The 26,820-nt window shown below is 42.9% G+C and overlaps 1 protein-coding gene and 1 pseudogene across 14 annotated transcripts; one reads left to right on the forward strand and one right to left on the reverse strand.

The window, feature by feature from the left end:
• Positions 1–699: 699 nt before the first annotated feature.
• Positions 700–26,440, reverse strand: TCP11L1 (t-complex 11 like 1). Of its 14 annotated transcripts, none has more exons than XM_059709768.1 (12): positions 26,308–26,408; positions 25,503–25,619; positions 24,143–24,227; positions 23,036–23,219; positions 18,751–18,883; positions 15,950–16,070; positions 15,020–15,240; positions 11,600–11,736; positions 9,002–9,213; positions 5,441–5,622; positions 2,740–2,912; positions 700–1,084 (listed from the first exon to the last, which is right to left on the reverse strand). In XM_059709768.1, exons 4-12 carry the CDS (start codon positions 23,193–23,195, stop codon positions 882–884), a joined length of 1,542 nt encoding a protein of 513 aa, XP_059565751.1. In that variant the 5' UTR covers positions 23,196–23,219; positions 24,143–24,227; positions 25,503–25,619; positions 26,308–26,408; the 3' UTR covers positions 700–881. The 14 variants fall into 14 exon arrangements, 12 of the variants coding, with proteins under 12 accessions (XP_059565751.1, XP_059565749.1, XP_059565744.1 ...); XM_059709766.1 differs by having other exon boundaries at positions 23,036–23,243; XR_009454477.1 differs by lacking the exon at positions 25,503–25,619 and adding an exon at positions 1,996–2,264 and having other exon boundaries at positions 947–1,084; positions 23,036–23,243; positions 26,308–26,422.
• On the forward strand, positions 16,081–16,717 carry LOC132241694 (NADH dehydrogenase [ubiquinone] 1 beta subcomplex subunit 4-like; annotated as a pseudogene).
• Positions 26,441–26,820: the final 380 nt, after the last annotated feature.

The raw sequence follows: 26,820 nt of genomic DNA on the forward strand, positions 1-26,820 counted from the left end.
TTTTGTATAAAAGAATAAAGTATTTAAAATCAATTAACTCTCCTCTAGAACAAATGGGTTCTGGGGCTCTGGCTGAAACAGGCAGGGGAAAAGCAATAAATAGGGTCAGTGTCAGGGTAGGGGATGGAGGTGAACAATAAGACTATAGCCCTTTTATTTTTTAATGTATTCTTATTGATTTCAGAGAGGAGAAGGGAGAGAGACAGAAACATGAATGATGAGAGAGAATCATTGATTGGCTGCCTCCTGCATGCATGGCCCACACTGGGGATCAAGCCCACAACCTGGGCATGTGCCCCAACCAGGAATCGAACCATGATCTCCTGGTTCATAGGTCAATGCTCAACCACTGAGCCACACCAGCTGGGCTATCTATGGCCTTTTAACACAAAATACCTGGAGGGAGAAGGGGTTCGAGGCTGTGCCAGAGGGGCAAAAGTCTAGACAAGGTCATGGCTTATGCTCTTTCATTCTTGGGTGTCTGAAAGAAAAATTACCCGGTAACAGAAGAGAAGTCCCAGCTTTCTGGGAGAGACAGCTACAGTCTTGAGAGAGTGGGGGTGGAGACACATGGCAATCAACCATTCCAAAGTTGAGTGCTTCCTGTGAAACTCAAGATAACAAATGCTTTCTTGATTTATAAACTTGCACTTATACATACAAACCCTCAAAATAGAATTCAGTGCATTTTTCAACAAGTCTTTTCTTTTTTTTTCAACAAGTCTTTTCAATAGTGATACACAATAAATATATTCTTCCTTTTGGAATCAATGCTATTAAATAGAAATGTACTAAAGAGCCATTTTCCAAAGCAACATTAGAGTTGAGAACAGGCAATCTGAGCAGAGTAGATAATATTGCTGCTATTGGGAGCACACGTGTTAGGATCTAACAAGGATCTTACTGAGGACTGCATCATAGTAGGGACTGAAGACCATCTTGTTATAGTTGACCAGACGAACAAATTTAATAGCAACTTCCTCCAGCTCTTTGTGGACTGGACCCAATCCCCCAGGTATTGTGGGCAATGCCTTCTCATGGCCTGAGGCAAGGTAGGTTTCTAAGAAGGTCAGGATTCGGGAATCTGTGATAGAAAAGAATGCAATTAGTTGTTTCTTGTCCAGAGTGACTTTATAAACATGATTATGCTTCCATTTTTAACTTAAACATCACCTTTTTAGGAAAGTCTTTCCTGACCACCTCCCAGATCAGGTACCCAGAACCCCTTGCACTCTGAAGAGCCATGACATTTGCATTGTTTCCTCTCCCCCTCTAGATGGTTAGTTTCAAAAGGTAGGACTCATGCTTATTGTGTTCTTCTCTCCCCAGCATCCAGCACAGTCCCTGGCATGAAACCTGGCCCCTATAAAAGCTCAAAATACATTTGGAAAGCAAGAACAAATGTATGGATAAATACTGGAAAACCAGAGCATTAACAGGTTCTGCTCTCAGAGGAGCAAGTCATACTGCGACCAACATGAGCCATGGTTGAAGATCACATAAAAAAAGTGGGAGGAAAAATAAAGCAGGAATCACAAGTTCAAAAGCAAAAAGAAGATTCCAGCACTGATGGCTTGTGATCTGTCTTTTCCCACTAAGTCTGTATGAAAGAAGCATGAACTTCCTTCTTCAATGCCTACCATGGGAGGCCGTGGAGTTGGTGGCATTTGTGAAGTTGTCCTACTCTGAGGAATAATTTAGGTTGATGCTTTTTTAGCCCATTCCCTTCTACAATGCTTCTGCACTTTCCTGTGTGTCCTCATTAGCCGAAAAACTGTGAGTATAAGCCATATTTCTTACAGATTTTATTACAAAAGCAATAGAAACATTTATATTGAATGGGCTTTTCCACACTACTTGCCCACACCCTGCCCTGGGGAACCCTCTCAGGAATAAATGACTTACACCCTTCAGAACCCAAAAACGCAGAGAAACTGCTAACTGATCACCAAAGTTAGTTTGGTTTTCTAAGGTTCCCAGAGCTGGAAGCCTCACCCAGAAGTGGAGATCCTTGTGTCATTCCTTTGTGAGGGCAGGTTTCTATCTCCATGTCTATAAATGGCTGTTACTAAACAACCAGGATGGCAGGACAAGGACAGCTCTATTTACAGGCACTTCCCTGCTTCTCAATAATATTAATCTTGATGGTCAGAGGGCACGGCAATATCTTCAAGAGGCTGCTCCGGAGTGATGCACAGGTGAAATTGTGACCATTGCAGGACTGGGACAAAATATTTTTTTCAAAACCACTGATCCACGTACCTCTTTTTTCATAAATATGAAAAAAGTAAAAAAATATTCTTTTACTAAGAATAAAAAAAAAAATCATAGTATTAGAAGCAGACCCACCACTGGTCCACCCTTCTATCCAACCTGATATCTAATAACCATGAATCATTCAGCTTTTGCTGGATCAGGATTTTTTTTTTTTAAAAAAATATGTTTTTATTGAATTCAGAGAGGAAGGGAGAGAGAAAGATGAATGATGAGAGAGAATCACGCTCCACAACCCGGGCATGTGCCCTGACCGGGAATCAAACCGCAATCTCCTGGTTCAAAGGGCCATGCTCAACCACTGAACCATGCTGGCAGAGCTGGAGCAGGCTTTTGGACCAAGGACTGTAATTTCAAACTCAAAGCCTTCAAAACAATGATGGCTGTCTGGTCATTTGCCCAAACCTTTGGGTCATCCTAATGGCGAGTGGTGATCCCTGCTTCCTGCCTTCCCCCAAAACGTACCCATGATCCTGCGGATGGGGTTGTCAGGACTGGCCACCGCCTGGATCTGGCCCTTGAGCACGATCTCCTTGTCCGTGGTAAAGGGGGTGAACCCACACGGGGAAAGGCAGCTGCTCACCTCCAAGCAGACTTTCTCACCAATGGTTGTCAGGGCGTCCTTCAGATGGAAGGAGCTTGAGTAGAAAAGGGAAAGGAGAAGCCAGGGAAGAAAGAACCTATAAACAAGGTGCACCTCTGCCCATGTCCTGATAAAAATCATACAACCAAGTTGTGGGCTGATGTGTCCAAAGGAAACATCTGTGACTCTTCGCTGCCCAGAACCTCTCCCCTCTGCACTCTCTCCCTTCCTCTCTCTTTCCTCCCCACCCCAGAAAGGACAGTGGGAAGGGGAGAATTCAGAAAACATCAGGACCAACAACTCAAAACCCAACTTCTTGCTAGCAGGTGTGGTAAAATAAGCCTGGAACTGACTTAAGAATATCTTGAATAACTCTGGAACAATACACAAGACACCAGAAATTCGGTAGCAATGGGACAGAAGTGGGAGAGAAACTTTTCATTCAATACACCTTTTCCCGTTTAATTTTCAAAAGACGTGAGTATAACTACTTTAAAAGAATGAGTAAAACTGAAATCTAAAGGTTAAGAAAATTAATATATGGATTTCTTGGGGGCCCAGGTCTGCTGGGAACCCTCCCAGCAGCTGGGTATTCTGGGAGGTGTTCTGCTGGTCTGCTGGTCTGCTGGCAGGTATTCTGTGAGAAGGCAATTAATTGCCTTTGTTGGGGGTCTAGATTCTTTAAACGGCAGAATTAGTGGGAGCAAATGTGCAAGCCCTGCACTCACTGCTGGCACCAGCTCTGACTGCCAGGGAGAACATGGCCATGCAGGGCTGGACTCCTAAGGACTCGCTGAACAGGGCCCCTCTCATCAGTAACTGACAGAGCAGTGTTACTGGAGGGGAACCTTGGTGACAGCGCAGGGTTACACCTGCACGAGAGCCCCAGGCTAGGCCTCAGCTCAGCAAACACCCTCCTTCCCTATTGAACCCCTAGTCACAACATGTGGACGTGCCCCTCACTGCACCAAACGCATGCATGCTTTATGCAAACTCAGCAGTAAACGTCCTCCTTTTGTAAGGATGAAAATGTTTTGGGGACATTCCCCTTGAGGAATCTTCTCAATTAGACCTTGTCAGACCTTGCTTACTTAGAACCATTCTAAATTTTCCATATGCTATAAACCACATAAATGGCCTAATCTGACTTCACTGTAAGAGCAGTTACAGCAGCTGCCCTTAAAAGTTGGATTAGCCCTGGCTGGTTTGGCTCAGTGGATAGAGCGTCGGCATGCAGACTGAAGGGCCTGGGTTCGATTCTAGTCAAGGGCACATGCCCAGGTTGCAGGCTCAATCTAGAGTAGGGGTGTGCAGGAGGCAGCCAATCAATGATTCTCTCTCATCATTGATATTTCTCTATCTATCTATCTCTCTCCCTCTCTGAAATCAATAAAAATATTTAAGAAAAAAAAGTGTGCATTAGTGCTGGTTGATAAAATAATCCAATATACCCAGCACAAAATGTCTATGAGAAATGTGCAAAGGGCAGAAAACTTTAAAAATATATTTTTATTGATTTTGAGAGAGAGAGAAAGGGAGAGGGATAGATAGAAATGTAGATGAGAAACATTAGTCAGCTGCCTCCTGTATGCCCCGTACTAACCCAGGCATGTACCCTGACTGGAAATCAAACTGGTGACCTCTTCGTTCATGAGTCGATGCGCAACCACTGAGCCACACCAGCCAGGCAGCAAACAGTGTTTTTATTAAAATATATTTTTATTGATTTCAGAGAGGAAGGGATAGGGAGAGAGAGATAGAAACATCAATGATGAGAGAGAATCATGGATCAGCTGCCTTCTGCATGACCCCTACTAGGGATCGAGCCTGCAACCCAGGCATGTGCCCTGGACTGGAATCAAACCTGGGACCCTTCAGTCCGCAGGCCAACGCTCTATCCACAGAGCCAAACCAGCTAGGGCAGCAAACAGTATTTTTTAATGGAATAGAATAGAAATACCTGGGTGTATTAAACATAGTTAGGGTAGATTGCAATTTTTGAAATTTTTATTTACATATGTGATGTGTCTAAGTGTGTACTAGGTCACAATAGAAAATAAATTTCTTACTATGGGTCCTGGTCAGAAATATGTGAAAGCCACTATCCTAGAGCCTTTCTAAGATGGAGTTGATTCTAACTTTGACCATATGACTGAATAAATTCTGCTGGAGTAAAGAAAGCTGGAGAGCAAGGTCTCTCGATTCCTAGAAGGTGGCCCTAGATCAGGGGTGGGCAAACTTTTTGATTCGAGGGCCACAATGGGTTCTTAAACTGGACCGGAGGGCCGGAACAAAAGCATGGATGGAGTGTTTGTGTGAACTAATATAAATTCAAAGTAAACATCATTACATAAAAGGGTACGGTCTTTTTTTTTTTTTTTTTAGTTTTATTCATTTCAAACAGGCCGGATCCGGCCCGCGGGCCATAGTTTGCCCACGGCTGCCCTAGATCTTGCCTTACACTTGGAGACCTCAGTTCCCGCCTGCTCTCTGCCCACCCGCTGCCTCCACCCATCCATTAAAGGCCCTCTACACACAGGGGACAATGCCCTGGGAGGACCCAGGGTGTCTTTAGCCACTTACGGCAGATGCATATCTGTGAGCAGGATCTTCACGATCATCTTGAGTTTCTCAGCGAAGGTGGCCTGGCTGGAAACACCTGAGGCAGCCATGCTGAACGTGACCAGCAGCACCGCCCCCAGGACGGTCAGGTGTTCCAGCTGGAGCTGGAGCTCTTGGAAGCGAGCCTGGTCCATCAGCACTGTCTGTGATGAAAACAGAAATCACCCTTGAGCTGTAGACTCAGGCTGCCAGCAGAGGGCGGTGGGGCCACAGCCCCCACACAGCCCTCTAAATTTTCCCCCAGATTTGCTAGTCATTTGACAGCCATAAAGAAATCATGTGTGGATTATCCTTCCATTCACACGTGGGCTAAGACTAGGAGCCCCTTCTTCCTCAGAGAGGCTGCAGTAGAGCACACACATTAAGAACACAAGACAGCCCTAACTGGTTTGGCTCAGTGGATAGAGCATCGGCCTGCGGACTCAAGGGTCCCGGGTTTGATTCTAGTCAAGGGCACAGGCCCAGGTTGCAGGCTCAATCCCCAGTGGAGGGCATGCAGGAAGCAGCCGATCAATGATTCTTTCTCATCATTGAAGTTTCTCTCTCTCTCTCTCCCTCTTCCTTCCTCTCTGAAATAAAAAATATATATACTTTTAAAAATTAAAAAAAAAATAAATACAAGTTACATCATTAGATAGGAAAGAGTAATGAGGTACAGAGCACGGGTAACCAACTCATCCCAGTTTGTCCAGGGCTGTCTCGGTTTTAAAACAGAAACCCCCAAGTCCTGTGAACGACCACCACGGTAAGAGTGAAATGCTCCACTTCTCCGACTCCGCGTGTGCAAGGCTGCCTCGTTCCAGGCCTCAGGCCAATAGCTCCTGTGTGTCTGGCACGCAGACATGCTGATCACTAGAGGAACTCTGCTGTGGCTGGAGCCTTACAAAATCAGCCCCGCCCACATTCATTGGGCTGGTGTAGAAGAGGCCTGAACTCTGTACTTCCAGAAGGTGGATTTGAGGTGAGGCCTCCCATCTTCTTGGTGCCTCTTGATCAATAAACCTCCCCTTACTCTAGACTCTGAGGTTTTGAGTTTTAGTCTTTCCAAGCATTGAGCACACAGACTTTGGACCAGTAATACCACCCTCCCCACAACACATACACACACATCAGTCCTGGGCAAACCAGCCATTCACTTATCTGATACCAGAGTGAAGGAGGAGAGAAAGTCCTTGAGGGCAGAGCCTACACTTATTCACCCTCAGTACCTAGCAGAAAGGAGACGCTCAAGAATTGGTAAGTGGTTAAAGAAAGAGAAAAATAAACAGTAAACGGAAAAAGTGGGAATGACAGGTAATAACCCAAAGCCTCCTGGAAAGCAGTCAGTGGTGAATTTCCATGGCTGTGTCCTGTGTTAAACACACCCTGGGTCCTCCCAGGGCAATGTCCCCTGCGTGGAGTGAGGGAAAGAGCAGAAGAAAGACAGGGGAGCTATGACTTCTGATCTGAGTTTTTACAGGTTAATCAAATGAACTTTCAGGACCAGTCTTGCTATAAGAAGCTGACACACCAACTCAAGGCAGTAACAATTTGGGGTCTTAGCCCAGAATTCGTCTCAAGGAGTAAAAATTATCCTTGAAGATTGAGATTCAGTTGTTAAACACAAATGCCTTAACCAACTCGGTCTCTTTTTTCACTTCATTTTGCTACACAGCAGCGTCCTTACTTTGATGCCTCCCAATAGAATGCAGTATAGTGAGTTTAGGACACCAAAGATTTCCAAAAATCAATTCCAAAAGTAACCATCTATCCCCGATGAAAACACCGTCCTCTTCACAGCTATTTTTTTAAGGCTGAGAACTGCCCTCCAGCAGAGAACCCGCTCCCGACTCCCTACCCCTAATTCAACACCCTCTTGAGGCACAAAACACGGAACTCAGAGGCAAGAGATGAAACCTTAGGCTTTCAATGTCATGAAAACAATCATAAGGAACTTAGAGATAACGATATTTAGAGAAGTAGCAGTGCCTGCGGCTAGAGATCAGAAGCCTGAGTGCCCTCAAAAAAGAGGGGGAGTCTACACACCAAACCAGCTAGTTGCAGACAAAATGGGGAAATTCCTTGTTAGTCATCTCCTCAAAGGACTGCTGCAGTTACAGCTTACTGTGAAAAACATGGCAAGAAAAAATATTGCTTGGCATGGAAAGGGAAGAAGTTTCTTTAGATAAAACTAACAGGCACCATCAATGCTACTGTTTGATCAAAATGAGTAACAATTGGATAGCGGTTCAGCAGTACAAGTTGGAAGCCCCATACATTGCTGATGGGACCATAAAATGAGCAGCTACTTTGGAAACCAGTTTGGCAGTCCCTCAAAATGTTGGAGTCACCACACGACCCAGAAACTAATCGTTTGAGATACCCAAGAGAACTGAAAACATACGTTCACACAAAAACTTGTACCCAAATGTTCACAGCTGTTTATCCACAATAGCCAAAAAGTAGAAACAATCCAAATGTAATCCAAATGTTCATCAACTGGTAAAGGAATAAACAAAATGTGGTACTGCCATGAAGCCTTAAAAAGAAATGCTGACACATGCTACAACATGGATGAACTCTGAAGACGTTATGCTGAATGAAACAAGCTAGACACAAAAGGACAAATATTGTATGACTGAACTCATATGAGGTACCCAGAGTAGTCAAAATCAGAGACACAAAATAGAATGGTGGCTGCCAGGGGCAGAGGGAGGAAAGAATGAGTTACTGTTTAAAGGGCACATAACCCTGCGTGGGGAGTTCAGTTGGGAAGAGTATGGTCCCAAAACACCAAGCTTGCGGGTTTGATCCCTAGTCAAGGCACATACAAGAGGCAACCAATGAATGCATAAATAAGCGGAACAACAAATCGATGTTCCTCTCTCTCTTTAAAATCAATGAAAAAACTTAAAAATTTAATTTAAAAATAAAATAAATAAAGGGTACAGTGTTAATCTGTGAAGGTGGAAAAGTTCTGGAGATGGATGGTGGTGATGGCTGCACAACAATGTGAATACTTAAGGCCTTCAGAGGCCCTGGTGCATTACTGAACTACATACTTAACACTGATAAATTCTGTAATGTGTATTTTACAAAGAAAAATACAACTAAAAAAAAATAGGAATGACATACTGACACATGCCACAACATGGGTGAACATATCTTTAGTGAAAGAAGCCAGACACAAAGGCTGATACTGTATGATTCCACTTATAAGAAACATCCAGCATAGGCAAATCCAGAGAGACAGAAAGTAGATTCGTGGTCAGGGATGGAGGCGGAGGGTGGGGAAGGTAGTGACTGCTAATGGGTACAGGGTTTCTTTTTGAGGTAATGAACATGTTCTGAAATGAAATAACGGTAATGGTCACATTACTCTGTGAGTATCCAAAAAAAACACACAACACACACACACTGAATTATACAATGTAAAAGGGGAAATGTTGTGGTATATGAATTATAGCATCACAAAACTATTATTTTTTAAAAGTTCAGCAGCACAAAAAGAAACGAACAGTCACCCTGCTCTGGAGCACTTACCTCGGGGAAAGGTTGCTGGAGGTGGTCCCACTTCAGAAGCTTCAGGTACGCGTGATTCTGGACAGCAATGGGACTAGGCGTGGGACTGCCCCCCGATCCGGCGGCCCCTCCCCCAGCTGGCAGGGCATTTTTATACGTCTGATGCATAAGGTCATCTGCGGCTTCTCCCAACCACTGGGTGACAAAGTCCAGGGAATCTGTGAAAAACAAGGCTGCGGGCATTACTGTAACCATCAGGAGGGATGCTTCTCGGAATTACCTTTGGGAAGGCCATCCTGGAGGTGTGGTACAGAGAATGGACTTTGGAATCAAATAGAACTTGGTCCAAATCACAGTATCACTAATTACTGGCTGAGTGATCTTAGGCAAGTCATAATCTGTCTGAACATCAGATTCCTAAAATAAGGAAGTGTGCATCACGTGACAGTCTGTTGTGCGGATGAAACAAGATTGTGCCTATAAAGCACCTAGCCTGGCCTTGCCACCTACAGATGGTCAATGACCTGCTCTCTTCTCTCCCACCCTGGCTTTTCCTTGTCTAGATCTTAGTCTCGGATCAAGCTGGTTTACCATCAGCCTTGCGGGAGGTGAGCTTTGTCACACATTTGATGTGTATTGTGCAGCGTTTGGAGCACTGTTGGGGGACCTCAGTTGTCTTTCATCCACTATCACCCTCTCCCTACTTTTCTAAGTAGAGTAAGGCACCAGGGACTCTGAAGGACACAAGAGAAAGAAAATGAGGCTCCTGCCACATTATCTGAGCAAGAAATCCCTCTGGCAGGTCCTGGAACGGGGCTCAGCTCTGCCAGTGGAGTCCACCTGAAAGCCCGTGGGCGGCCAGGGCCAGGGCTGGAGTTCACTCTTGGTTGATGCAGGAGGACACACCTCTGCTTCTGTCAACACAGGGATCACACGGAGCTCTTGGTTCTGAGCTTTGCTCTTGCGTTAGCCTTCTTCTGCCAACAGCATTCTCCAGGCCCAGCAGCTTTGGGAAACCTTAGCTTTTATGCTGTGAGTATTCAGTTCTAGACTCTGGCCACAGTGTGCCCTTGGCGGGGTCCCGGCTGCCGGACCTGGCTCTCACACTAAGTCTCTTCCGCCAGTCAGACCGCAACCCTGCATGTCTCCTGAGAGGCAGGACAACCCTGGATGAGGAAGTGAGCTGTGTGGTCAATCAATTCTAGCCAAAAATCTCTCAAATCTATGTCCACATCTATAAAATGAGGTTAAAATATAGGGCCCACCTCAGAGGCTTAGTGTGTGAGGGTTATACTTGATAATGCACGTACACCCTGGGCACAAGCCTGGGATGGAACAAACATCAGCCAGTCTTCCTCTGGTCTGATACTTCTACTCTGCTCTGTCCTCCTCCTCCTGGCCCAGCACCATCCCAAACATCTCTGTCTGGGGCTGGATGAACAACTGCTCAGGCTGAATGAACTATTCTGGTCCGGCAACACAATCCATGCCGAGACAGGCGCTTTCACTTTGTGACCAGCAAAGTTACAGGCTAAATGGGACTAGTCTTAAAATAGATCTGAAGATTGCAGTTTACCCAGACAATAGCTGCGAATCCAGAGACCCACAAGTCACCCTCGAAATGCAACATAATTTTGGATGCTATAGTCATCTGTTTTCCTGCAGTCATCTGAGAGGTTCATAAAAGTAAGACTTTCCTGGGTCTGAAGACAGATTTATGAATATGAAACCGAAGCAAAGTGAAATTTCTTGATGTACCTCACAGGGAGGAGAAAAGTGAATCCAACAGTCACAAGAAGTTTGTCATGTTTGTTTCATTTTTTAATTTAATTTTTTATCTCAAAGAGGAAAGGAGAGAGAGAGAGAGAGAGATACCAACATCAATGATGAGAGAGAATAACTGACTGGCTGCCTCCTGCAAGCCCCACACTGGGGACCCAGTCCGAAACCCCAGGTATATGCCCTGACCGGGAATCAAACTATGACTTCCTGGTTCATAGGTTGATGCTAAACCACTGTGCCATGCTGGCTGGGCTGTCATGTTTTAAAATCAAGGCCAAGCATAAAATTTATCTCAAATTGGTGTCATCATTAAAAACCTATTTAAGATCATCATTCTTTCGCTATGGGGGGGAAAAAAAGGAACAACTGTAATAATCTGAACAATAAAGATTTAATTTTTAAAAAATCACCATTCTTTCAATTTTCTATTCTTTTCTTTAATCCTTACTCAAGAATGTGTTTTTTTATTGATTTGAGAGAGAGAAACTTCAGTTTCCTCCCATATGTGCTTGGACCGGGGATTAAACCCACAACCTGGGTATGTGCCCTGACCAGAAATCAAACATGTCACCTTTTGGTGCATAGGACGACACTCCATCCAACTGAGCCACATTGGCCAAGGCTTAAATTTGTATTTTTATATCCTACTTATATTTCTCTTGTTTGTCAATTAAACTTTCTTTTCAAGTACTAATGTCTGTGCTTTTCTGTCTTCAAATAAGACTATTCTCACACTAAAGTTTTGTTTTGAAAATAATATTGTTATGCAACAAGCTACAGCAACTAAAATTAAAAAAAACAGACAACAAAAGAACATCCCAAAACATTTAAACATACTTGGCTGCTTCTCCAAAAGCTCTTGAAACTTCTTCCTTTCATACTCAACTGACTGCTGCATGAGATGTGGCCTGATGCTACTGACAGCAAAGTTCGCCATGTCCACTTTCATCAGGTCCAACACAGAAAAAATTGCCCTAAAAGAGGAGAGCAAAGGATTGAGAACTGGACACTTGTAAAGTAAACATAGTTTTAACAAAAAGAGGTGATCTGAGACAGTCTTTTCATCTCAGAAAGGTTGGCAAGAAAAGTTAGAAAAATCATGAGAAAGAGAATTAAGAAAAACACATTTAGAAAACACAAAAGCTTAAGTAATAGTTTGAAAAGACTGCAAATTTTTAAGCTGCTTTCTGTCCCCACCCCTTTACCCCGTGCCCCCGAGCAAACATAGCTCTCCCCACTGCCTGTCTAGACCGGAATGCATTCCTTGGCTTTGGGGCAGCCCTCACAGCAGCCACAGAGGAAGGAAGGAGCCCAAGATTTGAGGTTAAGGGCAGAGAGCTCATCACCCAGTAGCTACTCTCACATAGGTTATTCACGTTCCTAGGAGAGAAAGGAAATTAACTCTCCTCTCTCCTCTCCTCCTACCTCAGTGTCTCTTACTTCAGGGCATGCTTTACATTCTAGTTCTGGTGGCAGAACTGCTGTTTCATTCTCCGAATGTACCCAATGAGCAGACTTGACACAGTCATCCCATCTTAAGAACCTATCTTTAGGAAATAACCTAAAATACAGGTAAAAGTTTTGTGCACAAAGATGTTCATTGCTGGGTTAAATAGTAAATAATTATACATAATCTAATTGTCAATTTTCACACACACACACAAACCTTAATTATATACAAATGAATATTTTGCAGCTATTGAAAATGCTTATAGGGAGTTTTTTAAAAATCATATCAGTTGGTTATAAAAGGGCAATGCAAGAGATCCTTGTGGTGTTAAAACTGTTCAGTAAATTAAATGTGGTGGCAAATACACAAATTCACACAGATAATAAAATCATATAAAAATACACAAACACACAAATATATATATACAAGTAAATCAGGAAACCTAAGTGAGAGTAGTAGATTGTATCAATGTCAATATTCTGGTTGCAATACGCTACATTTTACAAAATGTTGCCATTGAGGGAAAACTGGATAAAGTGTACTATATTATTTCTCACAACTCCATGTGAATATACAATATCTCAATGACACTTTAAATTTCCAGAGACATGGAAGCATGGAACAGATGCAGAATCTCAGAGGGAAGGTGGGGGAGAGTAGGTGGGTGGGGGGTAATCAACCAAAGACCTTATATTCATATATGCATAACCCATGGACACAGACAATAGGGTGCTGAAGGCCTGGGGCAGGGAGCAGGGGCAGGCTGGAGGGGGTCAATGGGGGGAAAAAGGGGACACATGTAATACTTTCAACAATAAAGAATTATTTTTTAAAAATAAGTGAAATGATTAGGGTATAATGTTAACAGAAAAAGTCAGGCCTGCAATGCCCTCTAAGTCTCCTCAGCTTCAACTGAATACTCAGACTCACAAGACTATCATAAGCCACAGCCTTGGATGGTGCATCTATTCACACAGCTTGCCAACAGGGCAGCTCCAAACATTCCTCTTCAACAAGAGTTACAGTACCAGCCACAAGCACACAACTCAGACATGTGGGAGCCACCTGGCTTAAAAGCCTCAGGTGAGAAAAAAATTTTTTTTAATTTATTTTATTGTTTAAAGTATTACAAATAGTAGTACATATGTCTCCTTTTTTTCCCCATTGACCTTCCCCTGGCCTCCCCTAGCGCCCCCCCGACCCTCGGCACATGCCCTCACCCCACCCCCCCAGTGTCTTGTGTCCATTGGTTATGCTTATATGCATGCATACAAGTCCTTTGGCTGATCTCTTACCCCCCTCCCCCCCAACACTCCCCAGCCTTCCTGCTGTAATTTGACAGTCTTCAAATGAGAAAATATTTTGTAACAACTCTATAGCATGGCTTCCAGGGTCCTCACTAGGGGTCCAATTATAAAAGCTACCTCACTAAAGGAAGTTCAAAGTATGGTGTCCCATCCAGTATTTATAGTTCATTATCATTCCTTTCAGTCCAGACACAATTCACCAATCAGAGTTCACTTGCCCCATAAGCAATGTTGCCTAGTGCTATTTTAATACAAAACATCTTTATCTGTTCACAGGAACACACAGCTAAGCAGTTAACCAAAAGTCAAAGTCTCGGGCAGCATCAGTCAATTCTTTGTCCTCATTAGCATAACAATTATATAAATTTAATAATAATGATATATATTTAAATATAAACATGCAAAAGACCAAAGAAAGTTAATATAAAATATGTTAGTTAATAGGATTGATTATATTAAAGTTAAATTTATTGAATGTCTTGTTCGTATTTTGATTATATAGAATGTCTACATTCTTAGGAGATGCTGAAATATTTAAAAGTGAAATGTCACAATGTCTGCCATTAACTCTCACAAGGTTCAAGAGAAAAAAACATACACACATGCATACATACTCACAAGTATATATAAAGAAAGCAAATTGGGAGCCCTGGCTGGGTGGCTCAGTTGGCTGGAGCATCATCCCGTACACCAAAAAGGTTGTGGGTTCAATTCTTGGTCAGGGCACATGCCTAGGTTGCAGGTTCCATCCCCGGTGGGGGCGTGTATAAAAGGCAACCAATCAAGGTTTCTCTCTTACATCAATGTTTCTCTCTCTCTCTCTCTCTCTCAAATCAATAAAAACATATCCTCGAGTGAAGAATAAAAAGATAAAATAACTAAACAAAATACAAAGAAAGCAAATTGATAAAATGTTAAAAATTGGTGGATCTACATAAAGGGTATATGAGTCATAATTATACTGTTTTTGTGACTTTTCTGTAGATTTGGAATAAAAAAACATTAATGATAAAAAACTAAAAAAATATATATCAACATTATAACAGTGATTGCGCCTTTTGGTGGTAAAGTTATGGGTGAACTTTTTTCTTCTTTCTACCTTTCTATGTTTTATAAAATGTTTGCTGTTTAAAATTTTTTTAAATGCCTGAGTTATCTGCCCTAGCCAGTTCAGCTCAGTGGATAGAGCGTCGACCCACAGACTGAAGGGTCCCAGGTTCAATTCTGGTAAAGGGCATATACCTCGGTTGCAGGCTTGATCCCTGGCCCTGGTCGAGGTGCGTGTGGGAGGCAACCAAAGTGTCTCTCTCACATCGATATTTCTCTCTCTCTGACTCTTCTCCTCCCTTCCACTCTCTCTAAAAATCAACGGAAAAATATCCTCGGGTGAGGATTAACAATAACAACAAAAATGCATGAGTTATCTGTATTTGAGAAGAGGTTTTTGAAAAGAGGTTCTGTGTTCTAGGTGCACTGAGGTGATTAACACAACTCTCATACCTGAAAAGGGGCACTATTTCCTTAACGTCCTTTAGCTTCTTAACTTCCTCATCTCGAGCAGGTGCACACAGTGTCGCCATCATGCCAATAATGAATTCAACCAGCTTGGAAATGTCAAGGGCCCCATTCTCTGCCTCCTGCTTTATGAGATCCAGATCCAAGACTTCCGTAATCTGGTTTCTCAGTCTAGTGTGACCAGGCAGCAAGAAAGATAAGAGAGTCTGCAAAAGAGTACAGCCAAGTTTAATCAGTTTCCTAGTCAGACATCACTTTTTATTATATATACAGGAATTTACTCCTACCCAAATGAGGACTTACCAACTGTTACTATAAGTTTGCACATATTTTAACCCCTCATTCAACAAGTCTACAGAAAAACATGTCTACAAATCATTTAGAGCTATTTAAGTTTCCATTTAAGTTCTAGGTAACGCTCAACTGGATGCAATATGAATAGAAGTGAGAGAAGTAAAACACATTAATTAACACAAGCCTTGAACCAGCCACAGAGGCCAATTTCCACAGAAACATCTCTTCTTTCGTACTACTGTAAAAGGCATCACAAAAACAGCCCTACCTTTCACTTAAGGCCTTCTCTAGTCCTCAGGCTGAATCACTTTTTGGCCACTATAAATTGAACGTGTCCACACCTATTGAAAATTTTATAAATCACCTATATTTCATAAAATAAATTTTCTCTAAATAATTCTGTTTTTTAAAATATTAATCTTTTGTCTACAAAGGAATGCCTTCAGGTTATCATAGCTTGTTTGAAACTTTAAAAAGGGCTTTAAGCCAAAAGTACTCAATCCACATTTTGCCAAGTAATTTAACTTCATCCTTAATTTCTTTAGTCTTCTGGCACAGTAACACAGAGAAGTGGAATATGCCTAACACACCTAAAGCACCACAATTTGCTCTTCACCTTACCTCTTTGATCTCCCCGAGAAGTTTAATGGCATGGTCATAGGTTGGGGGGTCCTCACTTAGCTGGACACTCAAGCAATCCCAGAAAGCTTTATGTACGATCTCCTTTACTTTCTTCTCCAAACTGGAGGCAAATGGGGGAGGGGGGAAGCAAAAAAAAATAAAATATTTGAGCTCAAATCACATTTTAAAAATTAAAACAGCTTTTTTTGAACGATGATTTACATACTATAAAATTCACCTGTTTTAAGCATACCATTCAAAGATTTTTAGTAAACTCATCAAGTTGTGCAACCATCACCACAGTCCAACAAAACATTTCTATCACTTCAGGAAGACCACTCGTGCCCAAGTTGTGTGCCAGGTTCCAAAGATGCCTGAAGGCATTCCCAGAGTACAAGCCATTGGGCTTGGCCACCCTGCCCCCTACCCTCGACCTAGTTGAATACGACATATCTCCAGAAACCTGGAAGGCACAAGCTGAGCAGGTGGCCATAAGATAACTGCTTACAAGAGAGTACCTGCTTCAGTACAACAAACCCAGTCTCCTAGAGCCCATCAAAGATCCTGCTTTGAATCATTGGGCCTACACAAGATCACCAAATGCCTATCCCAATTTCAGACCCACTCCCAAGGCCTCACTCTTAGGAGCTGTGATTGGAATTGGGTCCCTCTTCTCTGGTATTACATTTTTAAAACTGATAGAGAGATAGGAAAGAAAAACTTATCCAGGAAGGAAAATTGGATCAAACATTTAACATCTCACATTAAGTCTAGTATGAGGACTATATGTATTATTGTTTAAATAAGTCTTCTATTAATTATTATAAAAAACAAACATCCTTGTGCCTTTTAGGAGTCACTGCCCAGTTCCACCCCAACCCAGGCAATCACTAATCTACTTTCTGTCTCTACATATTTTCTTCTCTGAATTTTTCATGTAAATGAAATTGTACAGTATGAGGACTATGGGTCTGGATCCTTCTACTTGGCAAAATGCTTTTAAGCACTGTCATCCATATAACATGTATCAGTGCTTTGATCCTTTTTATGACTGAAACATATTCCATTACATGGATATACCACATATTATTTACCTATTCATGTGATGATGGGACAGTTGGGTTATTTCTACTTTTGGCTATTATCAAATCACTTTCAAAAACACAAATTCTACAGGTTTAGGGTGAGAATTTTTTTTAATTGGAATAAAAGAAAGATTTACCAGACATACTTAAACTAATCACATGTCTTCTTATTTTTAGTTAGTGATTTATTTCAATAAGTACCTCACTGGAAAGAATAACTTTCAACTAATTTGACAGATGGCATTAAACCAGTTAACAGCATTAACAATGCCATATGATAAAAAGAATATTGGAAAGTTTAGAGCTGTTAATTTTTAGGTTTTTTATACCATCAAGTTTCCTAAGGTATTTATGATTAAGTAGTTTAAAATAACAATCTGGCATATACACACACACACACACACACACACACACACACACATACACACATACATACATACACATACATATCCTTTATTTCCTAAAAAAATCCTATTTCCATGTGATATATGAAACAACTGCTTAGATGAGGTACCAAACTATAACATCTTATAACACTTCATTAAAACCCGTAATTATCGCCCAGCCAGTGTGGGTCAGTGGTTAGTCCACCCGCCCACATACTGATGGGTTGAAAGTTCGGTTCCTGGTCTAAGGCACTTATCTGGGTTGTAGGTTCGACCCCCGGACCCAATCAGGGCACATGTGGGAGGCAACCAATCGATGTGTCTCCCTCATATCGATGTCTGTCTTTCTGTCTCTGTCTCTTCTCTCTCTTCCCCCCTTCCTCCTTCCCTTCCACTCTCTCTAAAAAATCAATGGAAAAATATCCTTGGATGAGGATTAATAAAATAAATAAATAAAACTTGTAATTCTACTACGAGAGCAAAACAAGTAATTCTGCATTATTACTGTGAAAAAGTACTATCTTGGCAGAACACACAAGAAATGTCTGTAAAGTCATATTTAAAAGCCTATTGTGGGAGACACTAGCACTTGCCTACCCAGCAGCCATTCCTCCTCCTTTCTTTTTTCCATGGCCCTTTCACAATTATAATGGCCAATGATTTTTCTTTCTTATGACCATACATCTTAAAAGGTGCACCTTACAATCAACAGAGTATTAGATTCAATATGGTATTTGCCAGGTGCTAGGGATACAGAGAACGAGGTATAGTTCTTGTCTATAGAGCAGGGTGGGGAACATCCAGCCGGCCGGCCATATAAGGCCCACAAAATCACTTGGCCTGGCCCTGCCAAGGCATTAGGGGGAGTTCATTAAATGTTCGACCAAATAGAGCAGGCTCATTTTTAAGTTGATAATTTTGTATGGCCTTCGAATGATGTTAAAAATATCTAAGTGGCCCTGGGCAGAAAAGGTTCCCCACCCCTGATGCAGAGTTTACAACCTGGTAAGAAACACAAGTCAACCAACAGCTACAGTGCAATGTGATAGCTACGAGAAATGAATGAAACAAGCAATAAAAACACAGTAGGAGGCAGCTAAGTCCTATGGAGAAGGGAGAAGTGAACATGAAAGATTTTTATTTACATTTTTGAAGGATCAATGGTCCTTCGATCCACTTTCAAACTCGAGTAATTCTTGGTAGAGGAGTATTTTTTAGAAATACAAAAGGAGAGGTGTATTTGAATATAATGACATCAACTGAAGAAAACATTCCCAGAACTAGGAAATGACAGCATTCTACTAAACAAGTAACTTAGTAACCACCTTACCTGTCTTCTGGTAATTCAACAGGTTTAATCTGGAAGTCTCCATTGACTACAATTTCATGGGCTAGCGCCATGTTAGTGACTCCTTTTGCTGTCTCTAGAAGCTCTTCTACTGTCACAAAGCGAGGAGGACTGGCTGTAACAAAAACTCCAGTGTAAGAGATTTGCTTCTCTGGATTAGAATTTCTATTAAAGTAAGGAGAAGGAAGTGGTTCTGGCACTAGCTAATAATTTTTGGTTAGGCCTCTATTTACGAAAATATTCCGGCAATTTCAAACAAAAACCTGTATTATTATTATTATTTTTTTAATCTAGAGTCCTAAAAGCAGAAATCGTTTACAATGCTCAAAACATGTTTTGTTTTACTAAGACTGGTCAATGAGAAATGATTACAATTAACTGAGACAGAAAAACTTTTACAGACTATCAATCCTTAATGACAAATGAGAGACGCCAGATTTAAGATTTCCTGTTTTGCTCCCATGAGCAGTTTACATTTTGCTCCACCAATAACACTATCCATGAATGAATCTCCCAAAATTAAAACAGCAGCAAGTACTTTAGGTGCCAGGTGCTGTTTAAACATTGCCAAAACACTACCCTGTACAGATACCAAGAGAGAACATGAGTTCTAAAGCTGACCAATGAAGAAATCAGAGGGTGTGTGACACAAGAACTTTGTAGAATACAGGCTCACTGTATCAAAACCTTGAATCCTCTGATTTCTCCCATCCCACAGCCCTGATATCCAAGTCCTGTAGATTTCACTTCCATATCAACAGCTGCAATAACTGGACTCCATCTCTCCCTCTCCTTTGATAAAACTTGTGATTTATCTTCCAGAAATCTCCCCAGGTGTTCTGAGCCAAGGAACACTGGATAATTCTGATAAATATATGGATTTTTTTGTATATCAATAAAGCTGTTTTTAAAATAAAGTCCATGATAGCAGTGCTTTAGTCTGTAACAGAATTGGGTGGGGGAAGGGGGAAATGCTTGTGAAAACAGATTGCTGGGCCCTCCTCACAGGGTTCTGATTGAGCTGATCTGGGGTAGGGCCAGAGAATCTGCATTCCTCATACGTCTCCAGCTGATACTCATGGTTGCAGAAATCATACTTTGCAAAGCAATGGCCTAGATTAGAAGATGACAATATTAAGTTTATGTCATCTGATAGGATCTGGGCTAAAATGAGGTAAATAATGTCACTGGTTTACACAGGGTTTAATAGTTACAAAGTTTTTAAGTTGGTGAAAAGTAATTTTCCTTCCTTTTTTACTTTTTTCTTTTGCTCAGCAGAAAAAGGGAACTAAATCCAAGAGCTGGTCATACACCGCCTGGTAAAAATTTTTATTTGGTCACACAAGGGGAAGTTGGAAAAATGCAACAAAATTCTAAGCATTTCCAGAAAAATATTAATAAAAATAATAATTTGCTTCATTAATATTAAAAAATAGAATACCCAAAATCAAAGCCCAGACAGAAATTCTCAATATTATTAAGATGTCAATTTTTGCCAAATTGATCTATTGATAAAATGCAACCATAGTCAAAGTCCCGGCAAGATTTTTTTTGTTAAAATTGCCAAGCTGATTTTAAAATTTATATAAAAATGCACCAGACCTATAAAAAGCAAAATCATTTTGAAAATGAAAAAAGAATGAAGTTGGAGGCCTCATACTAACTGATTTCAATACCACATAAAGCTACAATAATCAAGACAGGGTGTTCTTGGTACGAGGATAGACATAGATCAACTACAGAGAGCAGAAGATGCAGAAATAGGCGAATACAAGACACACATACAGGAACTATACATGTGGTCAATAAGGCAAAATTAATTTTTTGATCAAATGGTGCTGGAACAATTAGATAGCATATGTGTAAAAAATGACTCCCGAACAGGCCGATGTGGCTCAGTTAGTTAGAACGTTGTCCCATACACCAAAAGGTCATGGGTTTGATTCCAAGACAGGACACATACCCAGGTTGTGGGTTTGATCTCTAGTCTCAAGTATAGGAGGCAACCAATTGATGTTTCTCTCTCAGATTATTTCTTTCTGTCCCTCTCTTCCCCTTCCTTTCTCTAAAATCAATTTTAAAAAACCCACATATCTTTGGGTGATGATTTAAAAAAGGGGAGGGCAAAATTATAGTGATAGAAAGCAGATCAGAAGTTGCCCAGGGATGGTGGAGAAAGGGGAAGATTTATGTGAAGGGGCACAGAAAACTTTGGGGTGATGGAAATGTTCTAGCACAGTGGTTCTCAACCTTCCTAATGCCGCGACCCTTTAATACAGTTCCTCATGTTGTGGTAATCCCCAACCATAAAATTATTTTCGTTGCTACTTCATAACTATAATTTTGCTACTGTTATGAATCATAATATAAATATCTGATATGCAGGATGTATTTCATTGTTACAAATTGAACATAATTAAAGCATAGCGATTAATCACAAAAACAATATGTAATTATATATGTGTTTTCCGATGGTCTTAGGTGACCCCTGTGAAAGGGTCGTTCGACCCCCCAAAGGGGTCGCGACCCACAAGTTGAGAACTGCTGTTCTAGCAGCTCATATCGTGGTGGTAGTGACACAACTGTAAATGTATTGGTCAAAACTATCAATCTACACACTTAAAATTGGTGAATTTTACTATGCAGTATAAATTATGCCTCAATAGAGTTGATTAAAAATTTGAAGGCACTCAGTAGGGATTTACTATATACACAACAATTACTAAATTTCTTCAAGCCATTCATCAGAAAATGGAACGTCCACTGTAGTATATTAATATCATGCCATCAGGAGTTACTAAACTCCGAGTTCTTAATCTCTTAAAAAGAAATCCAGAGACTGTCACCAGGGCTTCCAAGTTTGTTTTAACTTTGGTTTTGCAAAATCTCCAAATGTATAATCATCTTAAATTTCTGAAATAACAGAAACACACCAAGTTCTCCTAGTAATAAAAAGGGTCCAATGCTTGCTATAATAATACGTTAACTTTCGTCTTGGCTGCTGACACGCCATCCAGACCGAGGAAGACCTGGAAACTTTGGGGCCACATGAGCCACGGCCATAGCCGCATCAGCAGGCACTGGAAGCCCCCGGAGGGAATGCTGGTGGCATGCGTCATCCCAGGATCGACTTGGACAAATATCACCCAGGTTACTTTGGTGGCACTACCACTTAAAGAGGAACCAGAGCTTCTGCCCAACTGTCAATCTTGACAAACTGTGGGCCTTGGTCAGTGAGCAGACACAGGTAAATGCTGCCAAGACAAGGCTGGAGCTGCTCCTATCATTGATGTAGTGTGATCGGGCTACAACACAGCTCTGGGGAAGAGAAGGCTCCCAAGGCAGTCTGTCATCGTGCAGGCCAAATTCTTCAGCAGAAGGGCTGAGGAGAAGACTACGGGTGTGGGGGGGGGGGGGGGGAATGGGAGGGTCTGTGTGTCCAGGTGGCTTGAAGCCACATGGACAAAAGTTCATGAAACACTCATAAGTGCTTCCCTCCCCACCCATAAAAGGGTACTATGCTGACTAATAAATTATCTGGAAACACAAAAATGTTTGTACTTCTTCCAACTATGAAGAATTACTGATCATCTACACTTTAAAGAGATAACATCAGCAATGACATTCTTAGACTATGACATCCCCTGTTAAAACTTTCATTTTTGGACTCACTTCAAAAAACATAAGTATTCTTAATAAAAGACATGAGTTGGGGCAACTGCTGGGAATGTCTGCAAAAACTGCCACCCTTTCATCTTAGGAGGCCTGCTCCCTGCCAGGGATCTGAAGTATCTTTACCATGTATGTTCAGCAATTTGAATTCCTTCAACCTGTGAGAACTCAGCCTCCAGGCAATGAACCTAGGGTGTGGTGAAGTCACTCCAGTTTAATACCCCCCCTTTTTTTTTAACCTGCACAGGCACAGTCCTGGCTGGAACCTGCTTCAGACTTTCAAACACTCTTTTAATTAAAACTGCAATATAGAATCCAACCTCCTATTTTTCAGAGCACTTCGGAGAAACTGGAATGTCACTGAGGCTGCATGAAGACAGGAACATTCTGGACATTATTCAAAAACTTTCATTTCTCCTGCAATTGAAAACCCACAAGTGACTAGGCTGCCAGTTGGAAGAGAAAGAAGAAACTGTTATTGTTCTTAAATGCTAATTAGTGGCAATGTTATCATATTATTAGAACCTAGCTCAGGGAGGCCTAATAAAAATATCATCTGAAAATATTGCTTTTGACCGACGTTAGATTTGCTTACAGTGAGGTCTTTGCACTCTTTGGGTGCTAGGAGAGCCTGGCTTCTTTTTCTGTAAAGCTTCATCAGAACCTTCCATGGCATCTTCAAGGCCTTGTTCAGAATCATTTGATTTTGATTTTCCTGCTTCATTTATATTGGACTTTTCAAGATTTTCAGACATTCTCAATTAAGTTTATTCACTTTCCTAAAAAGAAAAAAGATAATGAACCTAGGAAGAAGAAAAAAGAAGGAGCAAAATGTTTTAGATCTGCCAGTAACTAGCAGTGTGACTCCTGACAAATCATTTAATCTCGTTGGGTTTCAGCTTTCTCATCTGTAAAAGAAATAGGCTTGGTAGGATCTTATCCAGTTATAATATTCTACTCCAATGATTAAACATACACTTTTGTTATTTATCAAATTAATGGACCTGTATCTCAGATGGAGAGTAACAAGTTAGAGTATTTTTGTCCCATTCCTGAGTACCATGTAACATTAGAACACAGGGCTATAAACTGCCTGCTTCCATTTTAATTCAAAGAGTGATTCGACTCTTAAAACTCTTTACTTTCACTCCTGAGTGCTGGTAGGAAAACTTTGGAAATAATGTGTTAATGTTTAATCAGGCTTCCAAGTGAACACACTGGCTGAGGAGTTGGTTCCCGGATCCCATTATGTGAATGAGATACGTTGGATGACAGATAGAAGACAGAATCTTATGAAGCATTTAAGAAGAATGTGTGGGGCAAATACTCTTATTAACTCCTTACCAGTCAGCAGAAAAGGATGATGAGTAAAGCAGGAAGTTGCCAATAACCATGATATATGTGGCTGGGTGCGGTTTTAATTTTTTTAGTTGCCGATTAGAATAGAAATAACATGTCAGTTTGGGCCAGTTAATAAAGGCCTGGAATAGTACCCTCTTATTTACTGTATACGTTTTTGTCAAGTTGGTTTCCACCCCCGTTTTAGAGTTCTCTATTCCTAAGGTATTTCCAATTGAGGGAGGAGAAAGATGTAACGTTCCGTTCCTGCACTTACACTACTGAAAATAATCAGTCTTGGTATTATTAGCATTTGAAGATCACAAAACATTTTCATAAACACTAATTAAACTTCATTACACACCTGGCAGGTAATCCAGAGATCAGAAGAAAGAGTCAATGGCAGACTCTCTTCTGTACATCAGAGAAGAATCATTTGATATGATTACCTGAAATTTTAGATACCACCATTAAATAGAATGAAGTTACTGGAATTTACATTTTCAGGCCTGTATTATTCATACGAAGACTCTTTTCCTTCCTTCCTTCCTTCCTTCCTTCCTTCCTTCCTTCCTTCCTTCCTTCCTTCTTTCCTTTTCTTGAATGGCAGGTTGCCACATGCAGCACCTCATTTGAATGTGTCTGGAGTCTTGGAAGCTTGACTACCCTATGCTCTACAAATGGACCCTGAGAGCTGATCTGGAGATTCTAGCAGGAGAGTGCAGCTACTGGTTATACCCTTGACCCAAGAACAGTTAGTCCTCTCCTCTAGCGGGGGAGGCCCTCTTCGACCAAGAGCACAGCTTGGGGAGAAAGGCAGATGGAGTGGTGAGGGAGGAAGGGGACACCTGCCTAACCAGCCAGATCAGCCGAATCAACCCTGGCGATCAGTGGGGTGACAGACGTTGCAGCCAGATCACCCTCACATCCTGAAGAGTCCACGTGGCTTTAAAACAGTTCCCCTTTACCTTCCAGCATCTCACTCCAGACACCCATCTCCTCTCTGTTCTAAATCCTATTTGGCTCTGGAAATGCTCCAAGAGCCAACAGATAACATTACCGGCAAATCCTAAGAGAAAGGACAAACAAAAACACTTCTAATTTTATCCCTTTCACATGCTGGGAATGAGCTCAAGAAGGATGAAGTAATTCATCCTATGCTCTGCGGAGGAAAGGCAGGAAACTTACCTACATAAGCTAACCCATCCTGGTAAAATTAGGCTCGGGTCCACGCTCCTCCCAGGCCCTTCCCCAACCTCACCAGTATTTGCACCTTTCTCTGAACTCCTGCAGGACTGGTTACTAGACATCTGGCACTCACCGTTGCCTTAAATCCAATTCAAAATATGCTTCTTTAAGTAGTAATAGGAAGATGAAAAGGCATGGTCTAGGGAGAGACATTCTGACAAGGAAACACGGTGAACCTTAAGCCTTCATGGCATTATGAAATCACCAAGGAAATAGAGCAGAGGGAGAAACTAATTCTGCCTGCAAGGAGGTTGGTATTCCCAGAAAAGGGGACAGTTGAGCTGGTCTTTTAGAAAAGAGTAGGATTTCATTCAATTAAAAAAAAAAAGTCTGGAGGGGGAGAGGAAGAGCACAAGTGGAGGCACATAAATAAGTAGCATAAGAGGCAGGTGAGCAAGGTAAAACGACGGGTTGGGGCCAGACTGTAAACTTGCTAGTTTTCTTTAGAAACAAACAAACAAAAAACAACTTTTCACCTAGATTTTTAACTCCTTAAGGGCCAAGACCAACCAAAGCCCCCACGTATGCTCCATGCATATATGCCCCAAACAGAGGATCTGTTGACAGCTGTGTCATCTCAGCGATGTCGGTGTCTGCGGGAGGGATGGGCGTTGGTCTCGGACACGCACGCCTCCCCATTCTGGCCCTTTACCAGCCCCGCTTCCCCACCTGGACAACGCCGCTAGCCTACGCCTCTCCGGTCTGGGGGACGTTTAAAGGCAGACCGTGCAAGACAACAGATGGCTCCCGACCGGCTTCCCGCGAAGGGCAGGGGCGGTTCCGGGCTGGAGGATGCATTCACGCACTCGGTGCGCTCACTCACTCAACGCTCCCCAGTGCCCGCCAAGCCTGGAAAGGGAGCCGAGGGGCGGGGTCCCCGCTCGGGCCATGAAGACCGCCTCTCGGAGCTTCAGCCCGGGCCGAGCTGGACACCAGAGACGGCCCCGCAGAGAGGGTCTTTCGGCAAAACGCAGGGCCTCGGGGGCCCCGACGCCGGGAGCCACGTCCTCCCGCACGCGGCGCCACTCCTCCCAGACGGCTTTGTAAACAACTGTTTGGGCCGGCGAGGGAGTGGCCCAGCCGGGGAGCAGCGATGGAAGCGGGGCGCGCCCGGAGAACCGCCGCGAGGGGTGGGACGCAGGCCGCGCTAAACCCGCCCGCGGTCCCCGCCGCTTCCTCGCCTCCACCCGCCATCACCGGGACCCGGCCCGACGCGGGGAGGCGAAGAAGCGCCTGTCATTTCGAACTCGTGCTGACAGCCTCCGCGGCCGCTTGCCTCACCTGCGGCGGAGTCGGCGTTTTCCTAGCTGCGTCCGGGGCGGGGAATCTGGCTGGACCGGCGCCCCGGCGGAGGCGGGGAGAGATGCGCGGCGGGCGGGGCGTTCAGCCTCTGCCCCTCAAAGGCCACATCCCTCGCCGCGCAGCGGGCCGTCCCTCCCGCAGGGTAGCGGCCAGTGCAGTCGCTCCTCTGAGTCGGGAAGCGGGAGGCAGCTCTGCACCTGGAGGCTTAAGCCCAAGGCGGGAGGCGCCATTTTCTGTACGGAAAGGCAGGGGGCGTGGCTGAGCCCAGGGCGGCGCCATGTTTGTGTACGGAGAGGGGGCGTGGCTCAGAGCGGGCGGCGCCACGTACGGAGAGGCGGGGGCGTGGCCCAGAGCGGGGCGGCGCCAGGTCCGGAGAGACCCGGGCTGAGGCCGCGTGTTCGCCTCAGGAAGCGAGCGGCAGGAGAGGAGCGCGAGGTAGAGGAGGTGCGGCTTCAGGCAAGTGAAGGAAAAGGGCAGGTCGCCCAGCCTCGA

Source organism: Myotis daubentonii, chromosome 9 (assembly GCF_963259705.1).
Source record: "Myotis daubentonii chromosome 9, mMyoDau2.1, whole genome shotgun sequence".
NCBI lineage: Eukaryota > Metazoa > Chordata > Mammalia > Chiroptera > Vespertilionidae > Myotis > Myotis daubentonii.

Bases quoted from the DNA above. Each gene is read 5' to 3' on its own strand.
- TCP11L1 (XM_059709764.1), bottom strand. From the start codon at position 23,195: ATGTCTGAAAATCTTGAAAAGTCCAATATAAATGAAGCAGGAAAATCA. The intron at 11,737-15,019 runs GTATGAGAGTTG...CTCCTCTTTTAG, and splicing joins GAAATAGTGCCCCTTTTCAG to GGCAATTTTTTCTGTGTTGG. The intron at 1,085-2,739 runs GTACGTTTTGGG...TTTCTATCACAG, and splicing joins CCCCATCCGCAGGATCATGG to ATTCCCGAATCCTGACCTTC.